This window comes from Pteronotus mesoamericanus, unplaced genomic scaffold, assembly GCF_021234165.1.
Source record: "Pteronotus mesoamericanus isolate MK-2021 breed Mesoamerican mustached bat unplaced genomic scaffold, CSHL_Meso_final contig_2, whole genome shotgun sequence".
Classification (NCBI taxonomy): Eukaryota; Metazoa; Chordata; class Mammalia; order Chiroptera; family Mormoopidae; genus Pteronotus; species Pteronotus mesoamericanus.
The window spans coordinates 18,312,603-18,338,596 of NW_026555084.1; the positions used below are offsets into that span (position 1 = coordinate 18,312,603).

Sequence of the window (25,994 nt, forward strand, 5' to 3'; positions counted from 1 at the left end):
ATAAACCCTGTTTTCTGAAGATAAATTCATGGTTTATTTATTTGCCTGATGGCCTCTATTTGGGAGAAAAGGTGGTGCATGGAATATCTGCACAGAGACTTGGAAAACCCCAGCTGGTGCACACCTCAATGCTGTCAGTTCAAGTCCTTTGAGGACCCCATGGGGACACTATGCAGCCACTGCTAAGAGAATGGACTTTTAGGACCATTTGAACTGGGTTTGAGTTTTCACACTGTAACCTACTGGCTGTGTGAGACTCAGACTTAATTCCTCTGAGCCTTAGTCTCCTCATCTGTAAAAGGGAACAATAATAGTAGCTATCTCATAGGATTCTTGTGAGAACTCGATCAGAGCATGCATGCCCAGTGCTTTGCACACTGTCTGGCTCATAAGAAGTACCCAATAAACAGTCACCACTGTTAGTACCATGCAATGGGAGACATGCAAGGCGGATGTGCGAGAAGGGGCAGGTCATAGATCTTTCTCAGGGGACTGGATCTAAGAAGGAAAGATTCATCCTCTAGGACACAAGGGCCAGCTGCCACAGTCCAGATTCCCTTTGGGTAAGACCCTGTGGTGTGAAACTGACTCCATGTGGGGGACACGTATTGAGGAATCTGTTTCCTGGCCCCGGACTGGGATATTCTCATGAAGCTTCCAGTGAAGGGTGAGGTCTGGCACTCTATATAGTTGTGCTCTGCACTGGCTTCTTGGGAAAAAGGCAGAAAATATAACCTTCATCTCAAACCACAACGACCAAATCCTGTTCCCTAAGCTGGGTCCTTCGGGTGCTTGGACACAGAATGCCCTCAGCCCTGTCACTCCCCGTTTCGACTTCTGCCTCATGCTTTTCTGGGCCCAAAAGGCCTGCTGCCTTCGAGGCAGCATTTGTGCACCAAAGCAGGGTCTGATGGGGTGAGGGCTATTAGTGGTTTCTGACAGACCAAAACCTTAATTATAAGCTATGTCCTCCTAACCATTCCAGTCCATTTGAAGAAGAGACTTCGTGACCATAATTACAATTAAATCCTCTCACTAGGCCTCATTAAAGGCTGTAAAATCTAAAGAAGCAAAGTTCCTGTTAAGTCTGCTGTGGGCCCCTTCATGACATTTATTCACAGAAGATGCTCGTTATGCATCTGCTAGGCACTGGCACCTGGCTGGGTCCTGGGGATCAGTGACAACGGTTACTGCTCACTAGGACAGTGCAGGCTGTGTGAGAAACCTTCCGTCCATCCTACACTGGGGTCCTTCTCTCCCATTTTCCAGACCGGAGCATCCCAAAGATGAGCAGCCTCTGAACATCTAGAAATTTCCATGTGCTACCTATCTCAGGTATCGACTACATGACCTTACATCCTTAGAAAGTAGCTGCTTATGGTGGAGAAAGTGAGGCTGATTGTTATTTTTTGAACTAAGAAAAGTGGGTGCGCAAGGATGGGGAAAGCAGTACCAAAACCAGTCAGGAGGCAACATCACATAATCGTTAGGAACCTGGGCTCTGAAATCAGACCTTCCTGGGACGGGCTCTCTGCTCTGCTGCTCTCCCGCCATGTAACCGTGGGCAAATTTTTTAACCTGCTTGGACCTGACTTCATCTGGTTTGAGTGAGGTTTAGTAGGTTTTCCTCTAAGGACTTGTGCATTTTATAGACCTATGGGTCTCACTTTTGGGGAGATAGCTGGAGAAGCAAATTGAAGTAGGATTGCAAGGAAAATAAACTTAAAACCCTCTCTTCTGAAGACGTTAGTGAGCCTAGAAATCATTTGACAATGTCAAGTTCACTTGGCATCTTCAGAAAGTTAACTTCTTGACATATGTTTGTTGCCTCTTATTATTTTTGAAATGTCTCGAAGGGTTTCACAGCAACCACAGTGGACATTTTTAGAAAGAGAAAAAAGATAAGTGCTCACCATCGCAACACATTGTCAAAGCAGTTGTCCTTGTTCTCTTTGAGTCATTAAGCGCCCTTGATGGGCTTAATGGAGGATATACAATCTCAGAAACCGAAGGATCTGGACCTCAGGGCAGGTGCCCTGCAACACTGCCTGGTGCCCTTTTTGTTGGCGCCTCTGCCTTACTCTTCTGGACAGAGTTGCCAATGAGGTCAACCAGGGAAAACACCTCACAAAGACTGAGGCCTCTAATGGCATTGGTCACGTGTCAATTTTTCCGTCTCATGGGATTGATAGGACATAGCTACAAAGCCCACCAAGATTTGGGTGTCCTTTCTAGGAACAGACTCAGGGATCTACAAATGAATGAAGGAATGGATGAATGAAAAAAACATGTGACATTTCCAAAGCCAGTGCTTAAAGCCCTTCTCTAGCTAGCAGGCTTGCTGGACTTGTGAGATACTGCAGGTATCAGGAGAAGCTAGCCCCTTACGGCCTCAAATTGGATTTAAGTAGTTTTGATTGGCTGCCACTGCAGGCCATCATCCCTGCCCAGAAGGCCTGGCCTGTGTTGCCCGAAGAGGGGACTGCCCTGGGAGCAAGCCTTTTGCTGCCTTCTCCCTTCATGGAGGGAACCACACCAACTCAGCACCCTGGGCTGTTTGCGTGTTACATTTCAGGGCACCGCATTCGATAGGAAATAATGGGAGAGTAAAACCTTTCAGATGGTCTGTTTCCAGGTATCGTGATAATTTCATCTCAGGTATCGTGATAATTTCATCTCATTATACTAAAAAGGAATGAAAACACGGACTTACTCTAAGAAGGAGAGGGGTCTCTAATTTGGGTCCCTTTTTAGAACAACTGTAAATTTATTAGCCTTTAGAACAATCTCTAAGCACGCGATAAATGTTGAGTTGGCTTCCAGGACATCATTGTCTAAACCACCTGAGACAGATGTGAAGGAACTATACTTTCAGTTCTTTCTTCTGCTGGTTGAAGAATTTAATACCAAATAATCAATATTTTGGGTGGAAGTTTTACTTTTTGTTCTTTACCTTTCCTTGATGTTCCCCAACTTAGCCTGTTCTCCGAACCATTTTTCTCAAGAGAAGGCTATGGGCCAGTGCCCATGCACTTTGACAAGCAGACCTCCTGTAACATTTGGAGAGTGGCGGCTTTGGGAGGTTCTGAGCGTTCCAAGCCCTACGGGAGGCAATGTGAGTATGGGATGGACAGGGAGGCACAGCCCCTGCCCTTGAGGAGCGTGTAACTCACTGAGATAAGGTGGGGAAAACCAACAGATTCTGGAAATCACAACCACCACAACAGCTAGTGTTTAGAGAACACTTGGTAGGAGCCATCCGTTTATTACCTCCTGTAACCTTCACAACAAACCAAAGGGATAAATACTACTATTATCATTCCCATTCCCATTTTACAGACCAGAAAGTCAAGGCAAAATCATAGTAATTTGCCCAAGGCCATAGAGCAAGCAAGTGAGCAGAGATGGGGATCAAACCTATACCTCCTGACTTCAAAGCGAGGCCTCTTAGAGCCCCGCCTCCTCCAGGGTGCAGGGCCCATGTGCATTTTGGAGGTGGGATTAAGTGGCTCTGGCCAGAAGGGCTGGTGGGTCCTCAAAACATAGGTCAGCGAGGGCTGGAACCCTCACTGTCCCTCACGATCTGGGCAGAATCAAGAGGAGTTTGTGCAGTTTCTGGGAACCCTGCAAAGACGCCTGAGGCAGATTTGTTTCTGGTCATTTCCGTCATGGGGGTTTTATGGTACACCTTTATAGCTTTCATAAGGCATAGGCAGCAGGTGGTCACTGGCTCTGTGCAGAGGTTTGGAAAAGCCCCAGGAGGAGGTAGGACAGTATTCGGATAGTCACACATCATACTCAATGGCCGTTAGTCAAAAGAGAAATGTCACCACACCAGTGTCACTTTACCCATCACAGGCCAGATAAAAAGACTGTCTCTTATGTAACAGCCAGTTCGTGTTCTCTATATGAATCTTGAAAACCCCAAGAGCCCTTGAAGAAAGTCTTACTTAATCCTCTGAACTGCAAGAAGGGAAAAGGCATGCTGAAGGTCACGTGGGGGCCTGGTGGCCGAGTCAGGTCAGTCCACCATTGGGAGAGGGAATCACATCTTGGTAGCTAGTTCAAGTGGTTGGTTTACTTGACATGTTTTCCAGACTATGTTTCACTCATTTTCAACAAGTATTATTGAGATTTCCATGTGCCTGGCTCTGTCCTCACGGAGCTTATATTCCAGCGATGGAACAGGCAAAACAACAATCGCACACCAAACAAAAACCAAGGAAACAGACTAATGAAATACGCTCCACAAAGGAAACAATAACTGGAGCCACCTGCCACAGATAAGGTGTTTTGGACTCTGGCTAGGGTGGTCTTGGCCATGAACTTCACCCCAAACTGACGCGGGACCCATCCCTTGCACCTGGAAAGTATGCCATTGTAGGGCACTCGGCTTTAGAAAATAGGTCCTATTCACCTGTAGTGTATGGAACGTACGGGACTGAGGACACAGGAGAAGGAGGCATGTTTTTTATCCATATACAGGAGGCCACACTCTCAGAGGCTGGCTGCCTAGGTCCAGCCCAGGGTGCAGGGTTTTTGTCCTTCTGACAGAAGCCCCAGGTGCTAAAGCGCTAAAGCACTAAAGCAGGGGCGCACCCTCAGCAAGGGCGGGCGTTGATTAAGCTCAAAATCCCCACGGCTGCCAGGGCATGAGCAAGCAAGGCAAAATGATGTGATTCGCAGAGTCTGGCGGTGACACCCTTTATCCCTGTTATGTGAAATTTGTAGAGAGCCCATAGCTTGCATTTCCTTGCTTACTCACTCTGTCAATCACCTACATACTTTATTTCTCACTCTGATAAGGCTTCTCTCATTCATACTCATTTTTATCTTCTTTCATCAAACCTTTCAATCACTTAATCCATACATTAGTCAGTTTCTTGTTTACGTTCATGGACGCCCATACATTGGTACATGTGCATTCATTGAGGTTTACCCCCTTCTTCGCCCACACATTCAACCAACATTTACTAAACATTTCTTCTGTCAGGCTCCGACGGGATTAATCCTGCAGGGGCCAGGGAGCACCAGTTCCTCTATCCTTAAAGGGCCAGAGAGTAAATGTTTGTAGAGACTCAGTAAATCTTTGTTGTTGTTAAATCTTTTTTTTATTGTTGTTTACAGTTGTCCCGATTGCCCCCTCTTGCTCTCCACTGTCCTCCCAGCCGACTCCTCCCTGCCTTACCTGACCACCCTGTCCCTGTTCCCACAGCCAATCCCCACCTGTTGTCCATGTCCACGGGTCATTTATACTTGTTCTTTACCTGGGCCCTTCCCCTACTTTCCCCACTTATCCTCCTCCCCGCCCGCCACCCTGGTCCCTGCCAGTCCGTTCCTTGTTTCCATGCCTCTGGTTCTATTTTGCTCACTTGTTTGTTTTGTTAATTAGGTTCCACTTATAGGTGAGATCATATGGTATTTGTCTTTCACCGCCTGGCTTATTTTACTTAGCATAATACTGTCTAGTTCCATCCATGCTGTCGTAAATGGTAGGAGTTCCTTCTTTCTTTTTGCTGCATAGTATTTCATTGTGTAAATGCGCCGGTTTTTTGATCCACTCATTTATTGATGGGCACTTAGGCTGTTCCCAGCACTTGGCTATTGTAAATAATGCCACTATGAACATTGGGGTGCACAGGTTCTTTTGAATTGGTGTTTCAGGGTTGTTAGGGTATAATTCCAGCAGTGGAATCGCTGGATCAAAAGGCAGTTCCATTTTCAGTTTTTTGAGGAAATTCCATGCTGTTTTTCACAGTGGCTGCACCAGTCTGCATTTACAAAAAGCTAGAGTTCCCTTTTCTCTGCATCCTTGCCAGCACTTGTTGTTTGTTGATTTGTTTATGATGGCCATTATGACCGGTGTGAGGTAGTATCTCACTGTGGTTTTAAAAGGCAAAAGATTTATATGATCTGAAGAGGAACCAGAGTATTCATTGAGGCTTTAATTTGCATCTCTGATGGCTAGTGATGTTGAGCATCCTTTCATATTTCTATGGGCCCTATGTATGTCCTCCTTGGAGAATTGTCTGTTTAAGTCCTTTGCCCATTTTTAAATTGGATTGTTTGTCTTCCTGGCATTGAGTCATGTGAGTTCTTTATATATTTTGGAAATCAAACCCTTGTCCGAGGTATCATTGGCAAACATCTTTTCACACGTGTTTGGTTCCCTTTTCATTTTGATGATGTTTTCTTTAGCCGTGCAGAAGATTTTTAATTTGATGTAGTCCCCTTTGTTTATTCTTTCCTTTATTTCCCTTGCCCTAGAGGATATATTGGCAAAAATATTGCTGAATGGGATATCTGAGATTTTACTGCCTATGTTTTCCACTAGGACTATTATGGCGTCATGCCTTATGTTTAACTGTTTTATCCACTTTGAGTTTATTCTGGTGTATGGTGGAAGATGGTGGTCTAGTTTCATTTTTTTGCATGTAGCTGTCCAGATCTCCTAGCACCATTTGTTGAAGAGGCTATTTTTACTCCATTTTATCCTTCTGCTCCCTTTGTCAAATATTAATTGACCATAGAGGCATGGGTTTATTTTTGGGCTCTCTATCCTTTTCCATTGATCTATGTGTCTGTTCTCATGCCAGTACCAGACTGCTTTGATTACAGCGGCCTTATAGCATAGCTTGATATCAGGTATTGTGAGTCCCTCCTACTTTGTTCTTCTTTCTCAAGATTGCTGAGGCTATTCAGGGTCATTTTTGGTTCCATATAAATTTTTGAAATATTTGTTCTAAATCTGTGAAATATGTCATTGGTATTTTAATAAGGATTGCGTTGAATCTATAGATTGCTTTGAGTAGTATGAACATTTTAATGATGTTGATTCTTCTAATCATGAACATGGTATATGCTTCCATTTGTTTGTATCTTCCTTAATTTCTTTCTTCAGTGTTCCATAGTTTTCTGAGTACAGATCTTTTGCTACCTTAGTTAAGTTATTTCTAGGTGCTTTATTTTTCTTGTTGCTATAGTAAATGGGATTTTTTCCTAGTTTCTGTTCCTGATATTTCATTGTTGGTGTACAAAAATGCCTTTGGTTTCTGAATATTAACTTTGTATCCTGCTATTTTGCTAAATTCACTTATTAGGTTGAGTAGGTTTTTAGTGGAGTCTATAGGATTTTCTATGTGCACTATCATGTCGTCTGCAAAAAATAGCAGTTTTACTTCCTCCTTTCCAATCTGGATGCCTTTTATTTCTTTTTCTTGTCTGATTACTGTGGCTAAAACTTCCAATACTATGTTGAATAAAAGTGCTGAAAACTGACATCCTCATCTTTTCCTGATCTTAGGGGGAAAGATTTTAGTTTTTGCCCATTGAGGATGATGTTGGCTGTAGATTTCTCATATATGGCTTTTATTATGTTGAGGTATGCTCCCTTTATTCCCACTTGGCTGAGAGTTTTTTTTTCATAAATGGGTGCTGTACTTTATCAAATGCTTTTTCCACATCTATTGATATAATCATGTGATTTCTGTCTTTCATTTTGTTTATGTGGTGTATTACATTTATTGATTTGTGATTATACCATCCTTGCATCCTTAGGATGAATCCCACTTGATTGTGGTGTATGATGTTTTTAATATATTGCTGGTTCTGGTTTGCCAATATTTTGTTGAGGGCTTTAGCATCTATGTTCATCAGCAATATTGGCCTATAGTTTTCTCTTTTTGTTGTGTCTTTACCTGGTTTTGGAATTAGGATAATACTGGCCTCATAAAAAGAGTTTGGGAGTCTTCCCTCTTCTTGAATTTTTTGGAATAGTTTGAGCAGGATAGGAGTTAGCTCTTCCCTAAATGTTTGGTAAATTTTGCCTGTGAAACCATCTCATCCAGGGCTTTGGTGTGCTAGGCATTTTTAATTACTGCTTCAGTTTCACTAATTGTTTTTTGTCTATTCAGGCTTTCTGCTTCTTCTTGATTCAGTTTTGGAAGATTATGTTCCTAGAAATTTGTCAATTTCACCCAGGTTATCAAATTTCTTGGCATATAGTTGTTTGTAGTAATTTCTTACAATCCTTTGTATTTCTGTGCTATCAGTTGTAATCTTTCCTCTTTCATTTCTGATTTTACTTATTTGGGACCTCTCTCTTTTTTTCTTGATGAGTCTGGTTAAAGGCTTGTCAATTTTTTCTTTTCAAAGAACCAGCTTCCAGCGCTTGCCTGCGAACCAAAGGGTCGCTGGTTCTATTCCCAGTGTAGGGCACATGCCTGGGTTGCAGGCCAGGTCTCACAGCAGGGTATGCGTGAAATGCAACCACACATTAAAGTCTCTCTCCCTCCCTTCCCTTCTCTGGAAATGAATAAATAAAATCTTTAAAAAACAAAACAAAAATAATGACAATAAAAAAAGAAAAAAATGTTTAAAAAAAACTCAGCTCCTAGATTTATTGATCCTTTGAATTGCTCTTTTAGTCTCTATGTCATTTAATTCTGCTCTGATTTTGCTTATTTCCTTCCTTTTACTGCTCTTTGCTTTGTTGTTTTTCCTCTAGTTCTTGTAGATGTAGGGTTAGGTTGTTCATTTAAAATTTTTTATATCTTTTAGGTGGGCCTGTATTGCTATGAACTTCCCTCTCACAACTGCCTTCGCTGTGCCCCATAGGTTTTGGACTGTGTTGTGTTCATTTTCATTTGCTTCCAGAAACTTTTTGATTTATTCCTTGATCTCACTGTTAACCTATTCAATATTTAATAGCGTGTTATTCAGTCTCCATGAATTTGAATGTTTTGGGGTTTTTTCCTTGAGGTTTGTTTCTAGTTTCAAGCTATTGTGATCCAAGAAGATGCTTGATATAATCTCAATTTTCTTGAGTTTGTTGAGGCTTGTTTTGTGACCTACCACATGGTCTACCTTTGAAAATGTTCCATATGCATTTGAAAAGAATGTATATTTTGCTTCTGTATATGTCAATTAAGTCAATTTGATCTAGGGTGTTGTTCAATGCCACAATATCCTTGTTGATTCTTTGCTTGGAAGACCTATCCATTGTTGACAATGGGGTGTTAAAATCCCTAATATGAGTGTAGTGCTGTCGATATATTTCTTGAAGTCCTCCCAGATTTTCCTTATATATTTTGGTGCTCCTATGTTGAGTGCATATATATTTACAAGACTTACATCTTCTTGATGGATTGTTCCCTTAATTATTATATAGTGTCGTCCTTTGTCTCTCTTTATGGCCTTTGTTTTGAACTGTATTTTGTCTGATATAAGTATTGCTACCCCAGCTTTTCTTTTTTCAGGTCCGTTTGCTTGGAATATTTTTTCCATCCCTTCACTCTCAGTCTGTATAGATGTTTTGTTCTAAGGCGGGTCTCTTGTAGACAGGATATATGCAGGTCATGTTTTCTTATCCATTCAGCTGCCCTTTGTCTTTTGATTGGAGCATTTAATCCATTTACATTTAAGGTTGTTATTGATAGGTACTTATTCATTGCCATTTTTCCCCTTTGTTCTTATGTTCCTGTCTCTCTCTCTTTTTCCTCATCTTCTTAAAGCTGTCCCTTTAGCATCCCTTGCAATGGTGGTTTGGTGATGTTTTTCAGCTTTTTTTTTTTTTGGTCTGGGAAGCTCCTCATTTCATCTTCTATTTTAAATGAGAGTCTTTCTAGGTAGAGCAGTCTTGGTTGCAGCCTTTACTTTTCATTACTTGAAATATTTCTTCTGGCTTGTAGTGTTCTGCTGAGTAATCAGTGAATAGCCTTATCAGGCTCCCTTGTATGTTATTAGCTGTTTTCCCTTGCTGCCTTTAATATTCTCTCTTCATCTTTAAATTTTGCCATTTTTATTATGACATGTCTTGGAGTGGACCTCTTTAGATTCATTTTAATTGGGACCCTCTGTGCTTCCTGGACTTGTACGATTTTTTCTCTCATCAAGTTAGAGAAGTTTTCTGTTTATCAAACAGGGTTTCTATGTCTTGCTCCTCTTCTTCTTCTGGTATTCTTATGATACGGATATGATTACGTTTTTTTTTCATGTTGTCCTGCAGCTTCTTTAAACCCTCTTCATTGTTTTTGAGTGTTTTTAAATTTTGTTGCTCTGTCTGGGAATTCTTTTCTACCTTGTCCTCCAGCTTGCTCATTCGATCCTCTGCTTCATCTAGTCTGCTTTTTATTCCTTCTACTGTGTTCTTCAATTTCAGAAACTGTATTCTTCATTCCATCCTGGCTCTTATTGATAGTTTCTATGTCCTTTTTCATGCTGATGTAGTTCACAGTAAGTTCCTTGTAGCTTCTCTCTAGTTCCCTGTAGTTCTCACTGAACTCATGGAGCTTCCTTATAACCATTATTTTGAAGTCAAAGTTTACTTGCCTCTATTTCATTTAGCACTCTTTCTGGGGATTCCTCCTCCTGTTTTTATTGGGGTTATTTCTTTGCCTCCGGATTTTAGGGAAGACTCTTCTTGTTTGCTTCTGCTTCTTAGGTTGATCTGCTTTGACTCCTTGTTTTTGTGGCATGAACTTCTATGGTAGGGGAACAGTGGGATTCAGTGGTACAGTCTTCTTTATCTTCCAAACTTGATGCTCTTGGGATGCCCTTTAGGTCTTTTATGTTGGCTCTCTGGTTGTAATTGGATTTTTAGAAAATACATAATCTTTATTATTTTTTTTTCCATTACCATTTAGTTCTCTTATACCACCTTCCCCATTGTTGTTGTGTCATTCTTTGGTAGGTCCTTCCCTCCAGCTGATGGAGAGTCACTATGCCCACCACATCTTGTATGATGTTGTGCAGGTGCTGACAGAAAAAAACCACACAGCCCAGGAAACAAACCCACACCCACAAAAATAACCCCCACCCACAATCACACTATCAACAGCAAATGAGCCAGTATTAACAAGGCCATAAAGAGATTAAGACTATTATAAGAAAAGAAAAAAGGATATGAGAGGACTTACTGAAAGAAAAATGATTTTGAGGGATAGAGGGAGAAGCAATAATAAAAGTAGTGAATTGGAGCAAGGTGAAGAGAGAAAAGGTAAAATTTACATGGTAAATAAAAAAGGGAATGAAGAAGGCAGAATGGAACAAGAGAAGGGAAGTATATGGCATTAAGTTTAAACAGAAATTGAAAAAAGATAAGGTGAGAAAATAGAGAGAAGAGAAAGGAAAAAAAAATAGGAGCTAAATTGGAGAAAAAGATCCATCACAGCACTATCAACAATAAATGAACTAAGATTAATATAGGTGTGATGGAATTAAGAGGGGAAAAAAGAAAGAAAAGCTTACAAGATGTCTAGAGGAAAGGGAAGTGATTTTGAGATGATAGAGGGAGAAGGAATACTAAGAGTGAATTTGAGAAGAATACAGTTTCTGAATTAAAGTACACAGTAGAAGGAATCAAAAACATGCTAGATGAAGCAGAGGATTGAATCAGCAAACTAGAGGACAAGATAGAATGAAAACCAGGCTAAGATAGGGAAAAATTAAAATTTGAGTTGATAAAAAGAAAGGGCAGGAGGAAGGCAGAATGGAGTAACAGAGAGGAATGGTAAAATTTGAGATATGAAATACCAAAATAATGAAGACATAGAGATAGAGATATAGAGATAAAACTGAAGAAATGCAATAACAACCACCCTATCCACAACCAACAAAAGTTGCTAAAGCAACTTTTCCCAGGAGCAAAAGTTGCTAAAGGTGGAGAGAGACCACTTGTATTTTAAGAGCGGGAAAAAGAATGTGAGATGTCCAATGACAAGGAAAATGGTTTTGATAGGTAGGAGGGGGGAGAAATATTAAGAGTGCAGAATGGAAACAAGTTGTAGCAAGAGAGAAAACAAAATTTAAAATGAAAATAAGAAGAGAAAAGAAGAAGGTGAAATGGGGTAAAAGAAGGAGTAAAATGAGATTTGACATAAATTATAATATTGAATCTAGTGACTTAATACGCACAAATTTGAAGGACAAGAAATGAATGTTAAAAAACTAGCAGTAGAGAAACTATCGCAAATCATGAAGACTGAGGTGGATTTCATCTCAGTAGCATATTTACCACTGCTTTTTCTTTTCTTTCTGGATCGGCCTCTGATGATGTCAGATGGTGTCCCAGTCTGACCTTAGGCAGCCTGTTTGAGATTACCAGGGATCCAGTGTCTGTGGCTGACTCCTTCTGTTGTTAATCTAGTCACTCTGCAATCAGCAGTCAGGTTTAAGCCTCACAGGATGGGGCGGAGTAACTCCTGGGGGTGAGGCTATTGCTTCCCCTCAGGCTGCTGCCACTCGAAGGGGAGTGGTCTGCGTGAGCATGGTGGCTCCTGCAGTATGGGGGATGACCCCGCACCAGGATCCTGGCTGCTGCTCTCTCAGTTCTCTCCCCAGAGCCACTGGTCCCAGTCTCTCCTCAAGCATCTTTAGTCCTCTCTGCCCTCCCTTTGCCAGAGCCCGGGGTAAATGGCTGCAAATGAAAATTTATGCGTTGGCCCTTTAAGTGGCTCTCTGCATATATCCAGCTGTCTCTCCCTGGCAGAGAGAAACCCTGTCATTTTTCACAACTGGATGTTATTTGGGTACTTTTCGGGCTCTGGTGCTATAGGCTGGAGAGCCCAGCTTGGGGTTTACACCCCATACTTCTGAGGGGGATCCCCCTGGCTGCTGAAATATTCCTCTGGCACTTCGGCTACTGCCCATGGGAGTGCAGCCAGCCTTTTTGCATCTTGTCCGCATTCATTACCAGTCACGTTGTAGTGAAGCTGTTTCTTCTGTCTGTCCATTGTTATAAGGCTTCTCTTTCACTATTGTTCAGTTGTTTATTCTGGAAAATTTATCCACAATTTAGTTATAATTCTAGATTGGTCCTGGGAAGAGGTTAATGTAGCTTCAACTCACTCCTCCACCATCTTGGATCTCTTAGGACTCAGTAAATCTTTATTGAATGAATGGACGATAGGCACATAGAAGGTGCACCATGTTTGTGAACAAGCCCAGGAAGGTAGTGAGGCTTCTCTAATCACTGCTGGCTCAGGTCGAGGCCGAGTTGGCAGGGAAAGGCACAGGAGCTTGGCTGGGAAGTTTGAGTTGAGCCCAGAGAGTGGGAATGATTTGTTTGCATTTCTGACTCTGCCCTCTATGTCCTCAGAGTTGCCCCAGTCTCAGCCGTGAGAAAGTACTCCTTCCCTAGCTGAAGTGTCTAGAAACAGACAAACTGGTGTCTGCAATGTTCTTTGCATATGTAAGCAGGTTTTATTATGTATCTCATTGTGCAATTTTCCACCAGGGCTTGATTGTTTTGTAGTGGGAAGAGAAGGAGAAGGATGAATATTATCTTTCTCAAAGCCTGTGCTTTAATATAGACAACTAACACTCTTTTTCTACAAAAAAAAAAAAAAAAAAAAAAAAAGTCCATTTCCTTAAAAATTTCTATTTCCCTTTCTTTTTGGAGAACACTGTTACTCACCCAAACTAAAATTCCTGAAGCACTAACAAAAGGTTGTGATAGGGGCCCACCTCAAGGTTTTCCATGGGAGCTGCCTGTTAAGAACACGACCCTTTTGGGCCCTCTGTTATAAACCCTTATGGAGAAACCCTGTGGAGAAGACCTGACTTTCAGCTCATGCCCTGAGAAATCATATGGAACAGTAGCTTATTTGTTGAACAAACCCAGGTATATCCGTAGCCCAGCATAGCCCCAGCTAGGATGACAGAGGATCACTGCCCCTTGGATTATGAGCCTGTACATAGATGGCAAACATGTGGAAAAAGTGCCTCCATTTCCAACTGCTAAGCCCAGGACAGACATTGCCAATTAACCCCATTGTTCTTCCCACTGAGTCCGGTTGCTACCCCAGAATTGCTCCTAAATTCTCACTGTGAACAATGAAGTCAGCATGTGAAAAGCCCCATTCCTGACTCTTGGGTTGAGAAAGAACATGGGTTTGCAAGACAGTCAGACCCGGATTTTGACCCAAACCCTGAAACGTGCTTGTTGAGTAACTTTGAGTCAGTTAGTAGTTAGCCTCTCTGAGTCTCAAGTTCTCCATTTAAAGTGGAAATAACATCTATTCACATACTCATGGAGGCTGGATGTGTATGTAAGACCCTGGCACTGGGTCTGGCAGCAGCTACCCATGCCATGAAATTAGTTCCTTTTTCTTCAAGCGGAGCATAGTGGAAAGTAGACCTGTTCCAACAATCTGCTCAACATACAGACGCCTTCAGCTTCTCCAGCCAGGCGCACATGCATCTCTGTTTGCATATTTCCACCTTCGGAAAATTCCAGGTTTCTCCAAAGCCCTTATATTCTTGGCATGTATTTGCAAAGAAGAGGTCTGCCGTGGTGCTTCAGAAGGGGCATTTATCTCACACAAGCCTTATGTTAGCTGCCGTTAATTCTGCATTTACTGTATGTCAGGCCCTGAGCTATGTCCTGCATGTCAGTGGTTCCCAACTGGGAGCAATTCTGACCCTAGGCAGACATCTGACAATGTCTGGGACATCTTTTGTTACCACAACTGAGTGGTGGGTGCAACTGGCATCTAGTGGGCAGAAGCCATGGATGCTGCTCAATACCTTACAGAGCACAGAGCAGTACCCTGCAACAAAGAATTATCTGACCCAAAATGGCAACAGTGCTGAGGTAGAGAAATCCTTCTGTATATGAATATCTAATTCAGTTCCCTAACAGGTCTCTGTGCAAGATGCTAGTTTTCCCATTTTAAGACAAGGAAATTGAGGCCTTGCAAGTGTGAGCCACAGGGCCACATTCCCTGGGGCCCAGGTTTCTCTCTACTACCCTCCCTGCCCCCAACTGCTGCCCTGTATATATCGCTTTTCTCTTTCTCTTGTCCTTCTATTTCACTGTGCTTCTCTTGTTTTTCCTTCTTGCTGAATTCTATGGTAGGGTCAGGGGGATGAAGGGAGGGAGAGAGAGAGAGAGAGAGAGAGAGAGAGAGAGAGAGAGAGAGAGTCTGTTGCAGGCCCCAGTGGCCTTGGATATCAATTATCCCTGCTCCCAGCTCCCAGAGCTACAGAGCCTGGGCTAAAATGTCTGAGGTTCAGGCTGGGCTGCTCCCTCTTTCACCCGGGCAGGGCTGGGTCTCTGGAGCAGCTAACCTGTCAGGATTAATTGGGCAAAATGATGATGTAAAGCTTAACCTCTCATTGGAGAAATGCTGAATCAAGGAAGCGCGCTGAACAGCAGGATTAATTACGAATCTGCTTGGGTCACCAGAAACCAGAAAATCTTTTCCCCGGAAAGCTGCAGGGAGCTTGGGTGGGGCTGGGAATCCGGGTCCAGCAGGCATCCTGGTGCACCTGAAGTGCTGGCATTTTCTGGTGCGACTTTGGCATAAAGGGACCTGGGCTGCTGGGGCTGAGGAGAGGAATGTGCAGGGCCTCCTCGCACCTCCTTTTTTCACCTGGCTGGTTTCTGTTACCCTTCAGGTCTCCATCTGAAGATCACTTCCTCCAGGTGGGCCGCCCTGGCCTCCCAGATGAGGTGGGCCCCCCATCCCAGGCTATATTCCCAGTCCTTAAACCTCTCAGCTCTTTGTATGCTCATAATCTTGTCATCATTAACACTGTTTAGTATGTATCTTCCCTGCTGGCCTGGAGGGTCCATGAGCGTACAGACCACGTTTGCCTTGTCCGCTGTCTCACCTGTGCCCAGCGCATGGGGCACAGCCCGCAGTTCTTTGCTGGCTGCTTCTCTGATGGGCTGCGACAGCTCGGGCAGCCAGGACTCACTATCCCAGGTGAGGATGAGCTCACAGAAGAAGCTAAAAGGTGCCTACAGACAATGGGGGACAGATGGCCCTGCCTCAGTCTCCATCCTGGTTTCCTCCTTCGCCCAGCGTCCTTTTCCCTGCGATCATTCTTGGCTTGCCTCCCATGCGTTCCCCTGGAGATTACAGCTAAGGGTCTGAGCTGAGCAAGAGCTGTTGCTCCAAGGACCCTCTAGATACAAGCCAAAAGTCACGCTCCTTCCCTCCTACAGAATTGCTCCTGCGTATCAGGGACGCACAGGGACTTTTGGGAGCCTTTGCAGCACTCCAAGGCAGGCTCCGACAGATCATCCTTCTGAAGTGTGTGGCTGCCGAACGTCATTCTCAGAAAGGCCTGTTTGCACGTGCCGGCCCTGGGGCGGTGGGGATAGGGAATAGTTACAGCTTCCTGACTTGACCCAACATTAATAACAGTGTGAACAGTTATTGAGCTATTTACCACTGCCAAACGCTGGCCCTCATCCCACGTACATGTGTTGCCTTGTTTTATCTTCACAGCAATCTTATGAAGTTAAAAAAAATATCATCATCAGTTCCATTTTATGGGTAGAAAAACCGAAGCCCAGACAGATCGTGTAACTTGCCCAATGTTCTGCTCGGTAAAGAGGCCGAGAGAGCGTTCTGTCCCAGAGCTGGCTGCCCTCAACGCTCTTACTCTCTCACTATGTTGCCGGTGCAGAGAAACTCTTTGCTAAAAAGCCCTTGGCCTCAGCGAACCCTGCCTGACACCTGCTGGGGCTGAGAAAGCTTTGCAGTGACAGAAAGGACACAGGTCTCTGAGGGAGTGTGTGCGTGAGCAGGAGGCATCACACCAACGAGCAGCATTAACTAAATAACAGGGGCAGCTCTGCCTGCGTTACCTACCTTCGGAGTGTGCTGCTAACTAATTAAGCCGCGGGATACCCTGCCAGGTGAATTTGAGCATTCCACCCCAAAAACGAGAGAGCTGGGGGGGCCTGGAGAGGCAAAGCGCCTCGCCCAGGGCCCTGCAGGTAGTGGGTGGGAGACAGATCGCATTCCCCTAGGCCTGACTGGTGACTTGACGGAAACTCCTGTCCTGCAGTAATGGCTACCGCAACCGGGGCTAAGTGGCGCAAGGATGAGGCACTAAGGGACATAGGACTCTCACTTCTATCTTAAATAGCAATAGCTTATTTATTCATTTTTGGGGGGGAAGACCTTGAACCTGTTATACTTTCTCCTGCCAGCTTTCTTCCCTATAAAATGAGACAGGATCACCTCCATATCTGCTAGTAGTTGTGCCAAAGAAACCTTAGGGAATTCAGATAGGAGGTGTCATCTAGATTTTGGAAGATGCTTGGCTCAGGTGCTGACTTAAGTCAGGCTTCTCTTCAATGGCGTCAATGATGATATGCTCCCAAGGCTCTGCTCGGAGGGGAGGAGGTAATAGCCAAGGCTGCAGCTCACTGAGTCATGGCTAATCCCGGTGAAGGCCCTGCATGGAAGGGCACACCCATGGTGTAGCTGAGGACACTGAGGCTCAAGGGGGTAAGGTTCTTAATTCAATGTCAGTTATTAGGTGGCAAAACCACAGCAAGAAGCTTTGCCTGGCTCAACGCCTTTCTTATTGACGCCAAGCTGCCTATCTCCACAGGCAAAAGTAAAAAGCAAACCAAAACCCAATAAGAAGAGTTCCCACAGGGTCCTCCAGTGTTTTCAGTACTTAGTATTTAACAATCTTTATGACAGGAGAGATTTCTCCTCATACCTCAGGACATCCTTCGTGTTATGATTTCTACCCCTTTTCTTCTAGACACAGGAACACAAAACCAGTATATAAACCCAAATTTGGAAAAATAAAGTAATGGGCCATCCCTACATCAATGTTGAAGCCCTTTCTTCTGCAGGCTGCACGAGCCTTGGCCGTCTTCCCCGAGCCTGAGCAGGGGTGTGGGAACCGGAGCTCAGGAGGGGCGGGAGGGGGAACACAGGGCTGCAGGGGCCAGGACCCAAGGGTCGGCCTGAGGGCAGTGATAAGGATATAAACAAGGAGACTGGCACAGGCAGGCAGGGGAAGATTAGCCCAGCTGGCACTAGCCAATGGAAAAAGGGGTAGCAGTTAGTGGTGGCGAACATGCCCGGCGGGAAGGTGGTGAGAAATAAGTCCTGTCTTTGAGCTTGGGGAACGCCCAGAAGCAAACAAGGGTGGGGGGAGGGGAGAGAGAGAGAAAGCAAAACAGAGAGGGGGGGGGAGAGAGAGAGAAAATAGTAGTTGAGGCATGAGCTTTGGTTTCCCCAGGATATGCTGAGGGCCCATGATGCGCAGGTTTCAAGATCATTATGAGATAATTTAGGTAAAACTCACTGTATAGCATCTTACACATAATCAGCTCTCAGAAAGTAGTAGTCAATCTTGTAAAAGAATTACAGGAAGAATGAGAGATTTGGAATGTCACCTGTTTCAATCCCAGATGAAACATGTGCATGGATAATACCTTAAATCACAGGCGAAAACCTTATAGTGGATGCAGAAGGCAGACGCCACCTGAATCTGAAACAATTGTAACACCAAGGAGAGGCACTCCTTTACATATAAAAAAGGTATTTGGACCTCTATCTCATGACATACATGCCACTAAATATAAGTGTTAGAAGTATAAGACTCTTAGAAGAAAACCTAGGGATAAATCATTGTGAACTTGGATTAGGCAGCGTTTTCTTAGGTATGACACCAAGAGCACAAGCAACAAAGGAAAAAGAAGATCCATCAGGCCTCATCATAATTAAAATGCTTCAAAGGACACCACCAAGAGAGTGAAAAGGCAACCCACAGGCTGAGGAAATTTTCGCATCATGTATCTGATAGAGCCTTGCATCTAGAGAATGTAAAGAACACTTACAACTCAGTAAGAGGAAGGCAAATAACCTAATTAAGAAATGGGCACAGCACAGGGATAGATAGTTCACCAAAGAACACATGTCCAACAAACACAAGAATAGCTCCTTAGTGTCCTCAGCCATCAAGGACATGAAAATCAAAACCACAATGGATACGGCTTCGTACCCAGGAGGATGGCCGTAATAAAAAAGATGATTAAGCAAGTGTTGGCGGAGACGTGGAGAGGCTGGAGCCTTCATCCACTGCTGATGGGAATGTAAGATGATGTGACCACTTCGGAAGTAACTGGTAGTTTCTCAAATAGTTAACTATGGAGTCACTGTATGATCTAGAAGTTCCACTTCTAGATACAAACTTATTTCTGTACATTACCTTAGAAGGCGGACTAGCTAAAAATCTTAACCATAAGTTAGACTGAGAGTGGCTTCAAAGGAAAAATAATCTTAATACTAAGCAACAACCATTTCTCCTGGCACTCCTGAGAGCTGAAAAGTTGCGCTGGGAAATTCCTGTGACTGAGGAAGACAAAGGGACACCCTGAGAGAGGGTCAGACTGATAGCTCAAGCTCCTTGAACTTGAATAAAGTAAATAAAGAAATCCCTTTATTCAGAATATTTCAAATACAGGATTGAAAGGAGAGTCAGCTTTATAGGCCCCAGAAATCCCGAGTGCATGACAGCTCCTCTTCCCAGGAGCCCAGGAAAGATGCTGGGACTTGTCATTTTCATCCCGGGGTGGGACGGAGGAGGGGTGCGTGGTGGGGTGCGGCAGGAAATTGCATTCCTTACGCTAACTCTGTGGCCTGCCTTTTCCTCTCTGTCTTATCTCGTGTTTTCTGGATAATCAGAAGAGGAGAACAGATTGGTAATTATTTAATAAGTCAGGGGCTATTGTTTTGTTTTTGAATCTTGAGGCAAAATATGTTATTAAAAACCTTTATTGGGGTTTTGGAAAGGCAACAGCAAAGTAAATGAATAAAAACCATCCCTGCTCTTATGTTTTCCATCTAGTGAGCAAGGTGGTAAGATTATACACGATATTTATAGCACAGAGAACAAGAGTGTAACCCATGCACTGTGAACACAGGGGAGAGATGTTAATCCTGCCGAGGAGAGGAGGCAAAAGCTTCCTTGAATGAATGGTGTGCATACAGGGCTTTGGGGTATGGATAAGATCATGGTAGGCTAATGCATCAAAAATAAATTCCTGGAGGAATGGCATTTGTTATTTCACAAATATTTATTCATTGCCCAGAATAATGCAGGCACCATGCTGGGTCCAAGACCAAAATGCAAAGAGGTGGCCTCGTATATACTGTGCTTAGGAATGTTGAATAGCTCACTGCAACTCCTGTGTCTGTGTATGTATGTATGTATGTATATATGCATATGCACATGGTGTGTATGTTTGTGGTGTGTATGGGGGCGCTGAAGGTGCTGGAAGGGGCGCTGTAGATAGATCACAGAGGGTCTAGAATGCCTTAATTTACTTAAGGGGGAAGCGCAGGTCTGTCTTCAAATTCTGGGTCTGTTTCTAGCTTTGAGGCTTCAGGTGAGTTACCCAATCTTTCTGTTTCAAAGATTTCCTATTTGGTAAAATGGGCATAATGCCTAGTCTAGTTGCAAAGTCTGTAAGCCATCTATTCTAGTTTCTAGGTTTTGAGGGCTTTAGGGGACCATTGAAGGTTTGGGGAAGAGAAGTAGCTGAGCAGATGGGGGTTTTCAAGAGATCTGTGTGGAGGCCACGGCTGGAAGAGTGAATGGGGGTGAGGGGGTCGGTGGGGGGAGGCATAGTGATTGAGCAAGGTTCTGGGCGACCAGGGAGGAGGCTGAAGCAACAGTCTCGGCAAGAGACGATGACTGAAAGTGAGGCAGTAGGATGGAATGGACAGAAGTAATAACAGTTTAGGTGGCAAAATGAGCTTGCTGACTAACTGGATGGAGGAGGTGAGAAAAGAGAGCGCTTTGGAATGATGACGGGCTTTCTAGTCGCACAGCAGTTCCACTAACCTGGATCTGGGAGGCGCGGGGCGGTGGGGGGCAGCGTGAAGGAGGGGCTGGGAACACTGACCGTGGGGTGAGGAGGGGAGACAGAGGCTGAGTTCCCTGGGGGGGGGGTATACTGCAGGAGCACAACCGCCTCTGAAGGCCGGTGTTAGAGGAAACACGAATCCTCCTTGTTCTGTGAGTATGGGGCACAGGCGGCCAGCAGGCTCCACTTCCTGAACAAGTCAATTTTAGAAATGCCAGGGTGGGCCTGCGTACTGGGACGTCCCCTTAAAAGGCAATGATGAAGGACTTCTGTCTAACTGGTGTCCCCCGTGACAGACACTCTTTCCCCTTCTGAGGTGTTCCTTCTCATTCCTCCTGAGGCGGACCCGCAGGCAATCTCCAGGACTTCCCCAAGGCCAGCTGCACTGTTCCCATTCTCCTGTTTAATCTCTGCCACCACAGTTTCCCATGGAATCTCACGCAGCGTGTTCAGGTCTAATTCTGAATTGTTTTCAAGTACAGTTGTTTTTATTTTTTTTTATTTTTGCGACACTGTTCCTTCTTCTTCCCAATAATGGTGGGACAGAAGAAGGGGAGGAAAATTACCTAGCAGCAGTGAAGTCTGGGGTGAAGTTCAGTCATTGTGGAGAGAAGGTACAGTTGTCTTTAGTCCCAAATTCATCTTTGAGATTGTTTTACCTGACGTTCTACCCAGAGGTGTCAGGTGGTTTCTCACAGGTGAGAAGACACAAAGACAACAGGAGAACAAATTCCTTGCTCAGGCTTCTCTTTATGAGAAAGTAGCCATCACTACCCTTTGGTGTTTCAGACTTGAAGGACAATCCAAGGCTTGTCTTTACCCTACAGGAGGACGGGGCCATTAGGCTGGGATGACTGCAGAGATGTTTTCAGAAAACTGACTCCTTACTCCTTCAAGCCCCTCCTCTGCCCCCTACCCCCATCTCGTTGGTGGGGCCTGGGCATGCTTTCAAGAGACTCTTCCCTAAAAAATTTTCCTGGACTTTTTCCTCCACAGTCACAGGAGACTAACATTCCAATATGCAAATGAATAATAAAAACACACAGTGTGATTCAATTCAGAGATGGGCAATCGCTTGCCCAGAGCTCCAAGCCTGATGCCCTGCCCTCTCATCCTACTAGGGGAGATTAGCGAGGGGCGGAGAGGTGTTAAAGCCAGACTAGCACCAAGCTGCAACCTTCTGAATGTCATCAAGGGGCTCGGGGAAATTGAGAAGGGATTAACTTCCTCAGTCTACAGTTCTGTGTTGGTAACTTCCGAGTCTCTTTACCACCTAAGTCAGCATGGGTGCCGGCGGGGTCCTCACCTCCCTTTAGGAAGCCTAACTCCACTACAGTCATAGAGTTTTTGTATCCCTGCTAGATGGTGAGTACTGTAAGGGCAAGAGCTGACTCCTGGTGCCTTCAGTACCATTCAAAGTGCTTGGTCAAGGTTGGGAGTTTATAAAGGAACAAAGTGATAGCAAATGAAAACCTTCTCCAGGTGCAAATGACTTAGGGCAGAGCCTTCATTGGGGGTGCATGGGGAAGAGACTGTTGGAAGGCCTTGGTGTCAAGAGAAGATTCCAAGAAAAGGGAAGCTACAGAGAGCCAAGGTAAACAACGCTGACACAATGATGTCACCGGATGAGGTCTCTGTTGAGGGCACAGTGTAGTGACAGATCTTATGCTCCAAAATCAGACAATGCGAGGGTCAATCCAGACTCTCACTATTTACTAATGACATGAGCTTGGGCCAGATAATTTTTTCCTTGGGGACTTAATCACCTTTCTATAAAGAGGTGATAATACTTCTCCCACAAAGGCTCTTACCATAGATTGGGATGGAGGTCAGGACTCAGTCAAAAAAAGACTTTGTTATCGGAGGGTATTATTCTTTCTATCTATTATCTATCTATCTATCTATTTATCTATCCATCCATCCATCCATCCATCATATTAATTTCAATAAATGTTTGAGATTATTATTGCTGTTCTTGTTGCTTTGGTAGTAGACTCCCCAATGCTCACCATGACTACTAGTACATTGCAACACTCAACAGATGCTTATTGGTTGAAAGAGTTATGCTGACCTGTGACTTTCCATAGGAAACTATTCCTCCTTCTGCTCAGACGCTTAAGTCAAAAGTCTTAATTCCTTGATTTATTGAGCACCTGTTAGGCACCACGCAGATACTGGGATGAGGAAGGTAGGGGGAGCTTGCTAAGCTAGACCCACGCACAGCTCTCCAGGCTGTTAGAGAAAACAGAAGCAGGAAAACTTATCATTTGTTCAGCTTTGCATTCATCATTAGCTGTAGCTCACAAGTGGAACATTTTAAGAATGTTTGATAACACCCTGGTGAAAAGGTAGAGATACTGAAAATCCACAGCCATCCAAATGGAGGAAAAGCTATCAATAAGGGACCGTGGTTCCTTGGGAGTAGGACGTGCATATGCCACATTGCGGAATTCTCATTGTTTGTGAAAACTAGGGAGGAAGACAATACTACTGGCGTGGGATCCTACTGGGATTCTCCCCTCCTGACCAGCCTCTCTGTAGATGAGATAAATGAGCGAGAAGAAGGATGAAAAAGACATGGAAAATGACTTGGCTAAATCTTTTGAGAAGCTGACTTACAGCTGGGTGAGCCAGCTTGTATCTAGGGAGTGTGGGTTGTGCTTTATATATCTCTGTCTCTGTAGAAAGAACAGTTTCAGAAAAATTCTGTCACTCTTTGGTTGTGAGTCAATAGGCCTGGTGTGTGTGTGTGTTTGTGTGGTGGAAGGAGCACTGTGGGCGCAAAGTGCATATGTACTTATAAAAAAGTGTTTTGAATGTGTGTAGATTGGGAGTTTTATTTTAGGGGAAGGTGTATTTGCGTGTGTGTAGCGTGGGTGGTGGGTAGAGTCATGTGAACAGCCACGGACTCTCAGTGACCCAGACAGCACTATCAAGTAGGAAGTGTCATAAAAGGTGGTTGTTTTCCTTTTAAACCAGCACACAGGTCTTTCAGGAGCCCTTGACTTTTTCCTCCTCCCTTATTGTTAAAAAGGGATTAGAGTCCAATTAAGCCATTTAATCCCAAGGTAGAGATTCATGTTTAAAAACGAGATTTACAGCTTTAAAAAAAAAAAAAATCAGTGCAAGTTGAGGTTTGTCCTCTCGAGTAGCCACCTGCATGGTTCCAAAGCGTGTTTTCAGCAGAATACCCGGCATGCAGTTCTTAATTACTTTGCCTCATACCTCCAGTCCTTCATCTGCTCAAGGGCCCTTCACCCTAAATAGCCACAGGCTGTTAGAAGCCCTTCTGCTTCTGGAGTGCCCAGCCGCCCCTGCTTTATCTCCCTTCAGTTGGCAGCTCAGTGACCAGGCTTGTTAATAATAGTATTGAGAGCTAATGCTTCTCGGGTGCTTGGCATGTGCCTGGCATTGTGCTGAGCACCTCACAGACAGTCTCCCGCTAGATGCTCCGTATGAAAACAGCCAGGCCTGGCTGCATGGGCGTGCGACGTGTGTGGCCACGCAAGGCTCTGTGCCTAGCAAGGCCCTCCACTTGTCTTAATGCCCTGCTGTTGTCTTCTTGAAATCCCTAATTATTTCTGAGCAAGGGAGCTGCATTTTGATTTTCCACTCGGTCCTGCAAATGATGTAGCTGGTCCTGAAAACACCCAATAGGCCATCATTTCCTTTTCTTCTTTTCCACATGACGCCTAATACCTTGCCAGAGGGTGGAAGAGTAAATTTTCAAATTGTGCTGCCCTCTCTAGGACCCCCTCCATGGGTTAAACTCCTCTAAGCCTTGGTTTTCTCATGTGTAAAGTGGGGATAACAATACTAATATCTAATTCACAGGTTGTTTCAAGGATGAAATGAGGGCACAACTCTGACACATAATACACATGGCATTAATTACTGTCATGCATTGTGGATGCTTAGCAGGTACTAACCATCCGATTGTGCTTGTGACATAGTGTGGATCACACGCCCAACTCCAACATGCCCTGATTGCAAGGGGTTTGTTGCCTACCTGTCCCACAGAGCCGGGGGGAACATCTGCTTTCTCCATGTGCGGAGTGGTCACGGAGAGGTTGCTGGAGCTGATTAGCACTGGGGTGCTGATCTCCACCATGTGGCGCCCCGAGGGAGAATGGACCATCCTGTTGAGGGTGTTCAAGGCTGTTGTGATGGAGAACTGCCCGGGTGCCTTCCTCCTAGACCCTGGGCCCCTTCGGAGTGTGGGTGTGTTGGTGGCTTTGCTTCTGGAGGATGAGGACACCAGAGACAGGCTTTTTGTGCGGGATGGCTGACGGCCTTTGTTCTTCTCTAGCAGGTGTCTCGCTGTGAGGTTTGGCTGGAAAGACAAAAGGGTGGACGAGGAGTTAGTCTTCCCGACCTAACATGAGCAGCGAAGACTTACCCAGGCTGGTCTGAAGGCGGTTCAGATGTGACCACCTCACTCCCCAGCCCTGGGTCAGCTTTCAGCTTTGATCAACAAGTTCCCGTTTCTTTGCTACATCAACAAATTCTCACAACTCTCTTGCAAAGTGGGTCTACTCTTTTCCTCTTTTCCTGAGGTCCAAAGTGTTAAAAATAAGCCATGACACTCTTCCCTGTGGGGGAACAAGTCCTCATTTACCCACTGCTCCCAGCCACATCCCACCATTTCCACCTAGTGGGCTCATCCCCTCCGCCTTCAGCCACCTTTCAATCCCCGTTGGGGTGGCTCCTCCTTGGTGTCTCTGTAACCCTATACTCGCCTATCATGGCAGCTTTCATCTTGTCCCATAATCATTGACTTCCTCCCCCTATGATAGACTGTAGCTTCTCTGCTGCACCCCAGAGTGGATGCTGAGTGAGAGTGTTGGTGGAATAAAGCGTGGATACAAAAGTACATACATTTGATACGTGTTTGAGCCAGAGTGTTAATGCATTCAGGATCGTGAATATTTATGTTCAGATCACCTTTTATTAGTTCCTTTAAATACTCCCATCTTATCTCCATTCCCCTTTGCTCTATACCTCTTTGTGGTGTGCTGATAAACCAGAAAAACAAACAATCAAAACCCTGATTGGTAGAGTCTACCACTTTCTGTGGTCTAAATATCTACCAATGGTTTAATAACTGGATAGCAAAATTCTTGAAAACATAACAGCCAGGTCTTGCAATCTAGCACCAACTAGTTCCACCGCAACCACTGACTGCACTATACTTTGAATACCTTGCCCATCAAGGCCCCTGTGAGTTCACTTTCTTCAGAAACCTGAAATATGTTGACAAAACATGGGTTTGTGTGAATACACTTTTCCAGAACAATTATTTATATTTGCATCATTGAGATTGTCACCGGTTGCCCTCCCAAACCATGGCTCTCTTATTTTA

The 25,994-nt window shown here is 44.4% G+C and overlaps 1 protein-coding gene across 1 annotated transcript in view; it reads right to left on the reverse strand.

Moving 5' to 3' along the window:
- Positions 1 to 25,994, reverse strand: part of SH3RF2 (SH3 domain containing ring finger 2) — a 115,851-nt gene that overhangs the window by 36,209 nt on the left and 53,648 nt on the right. The window contains exon 5 of the mRNA XM_054568237.1: positions 24,642 to 24,965. Within this exon, the coding sequence (XP_054424212.1) occupies positions 24,642 to 24,965 (324 nt within the window). The remainder of the gene's footprint in view (positions 1 to 24,641; positions 24,966 to 25,994) is intronic.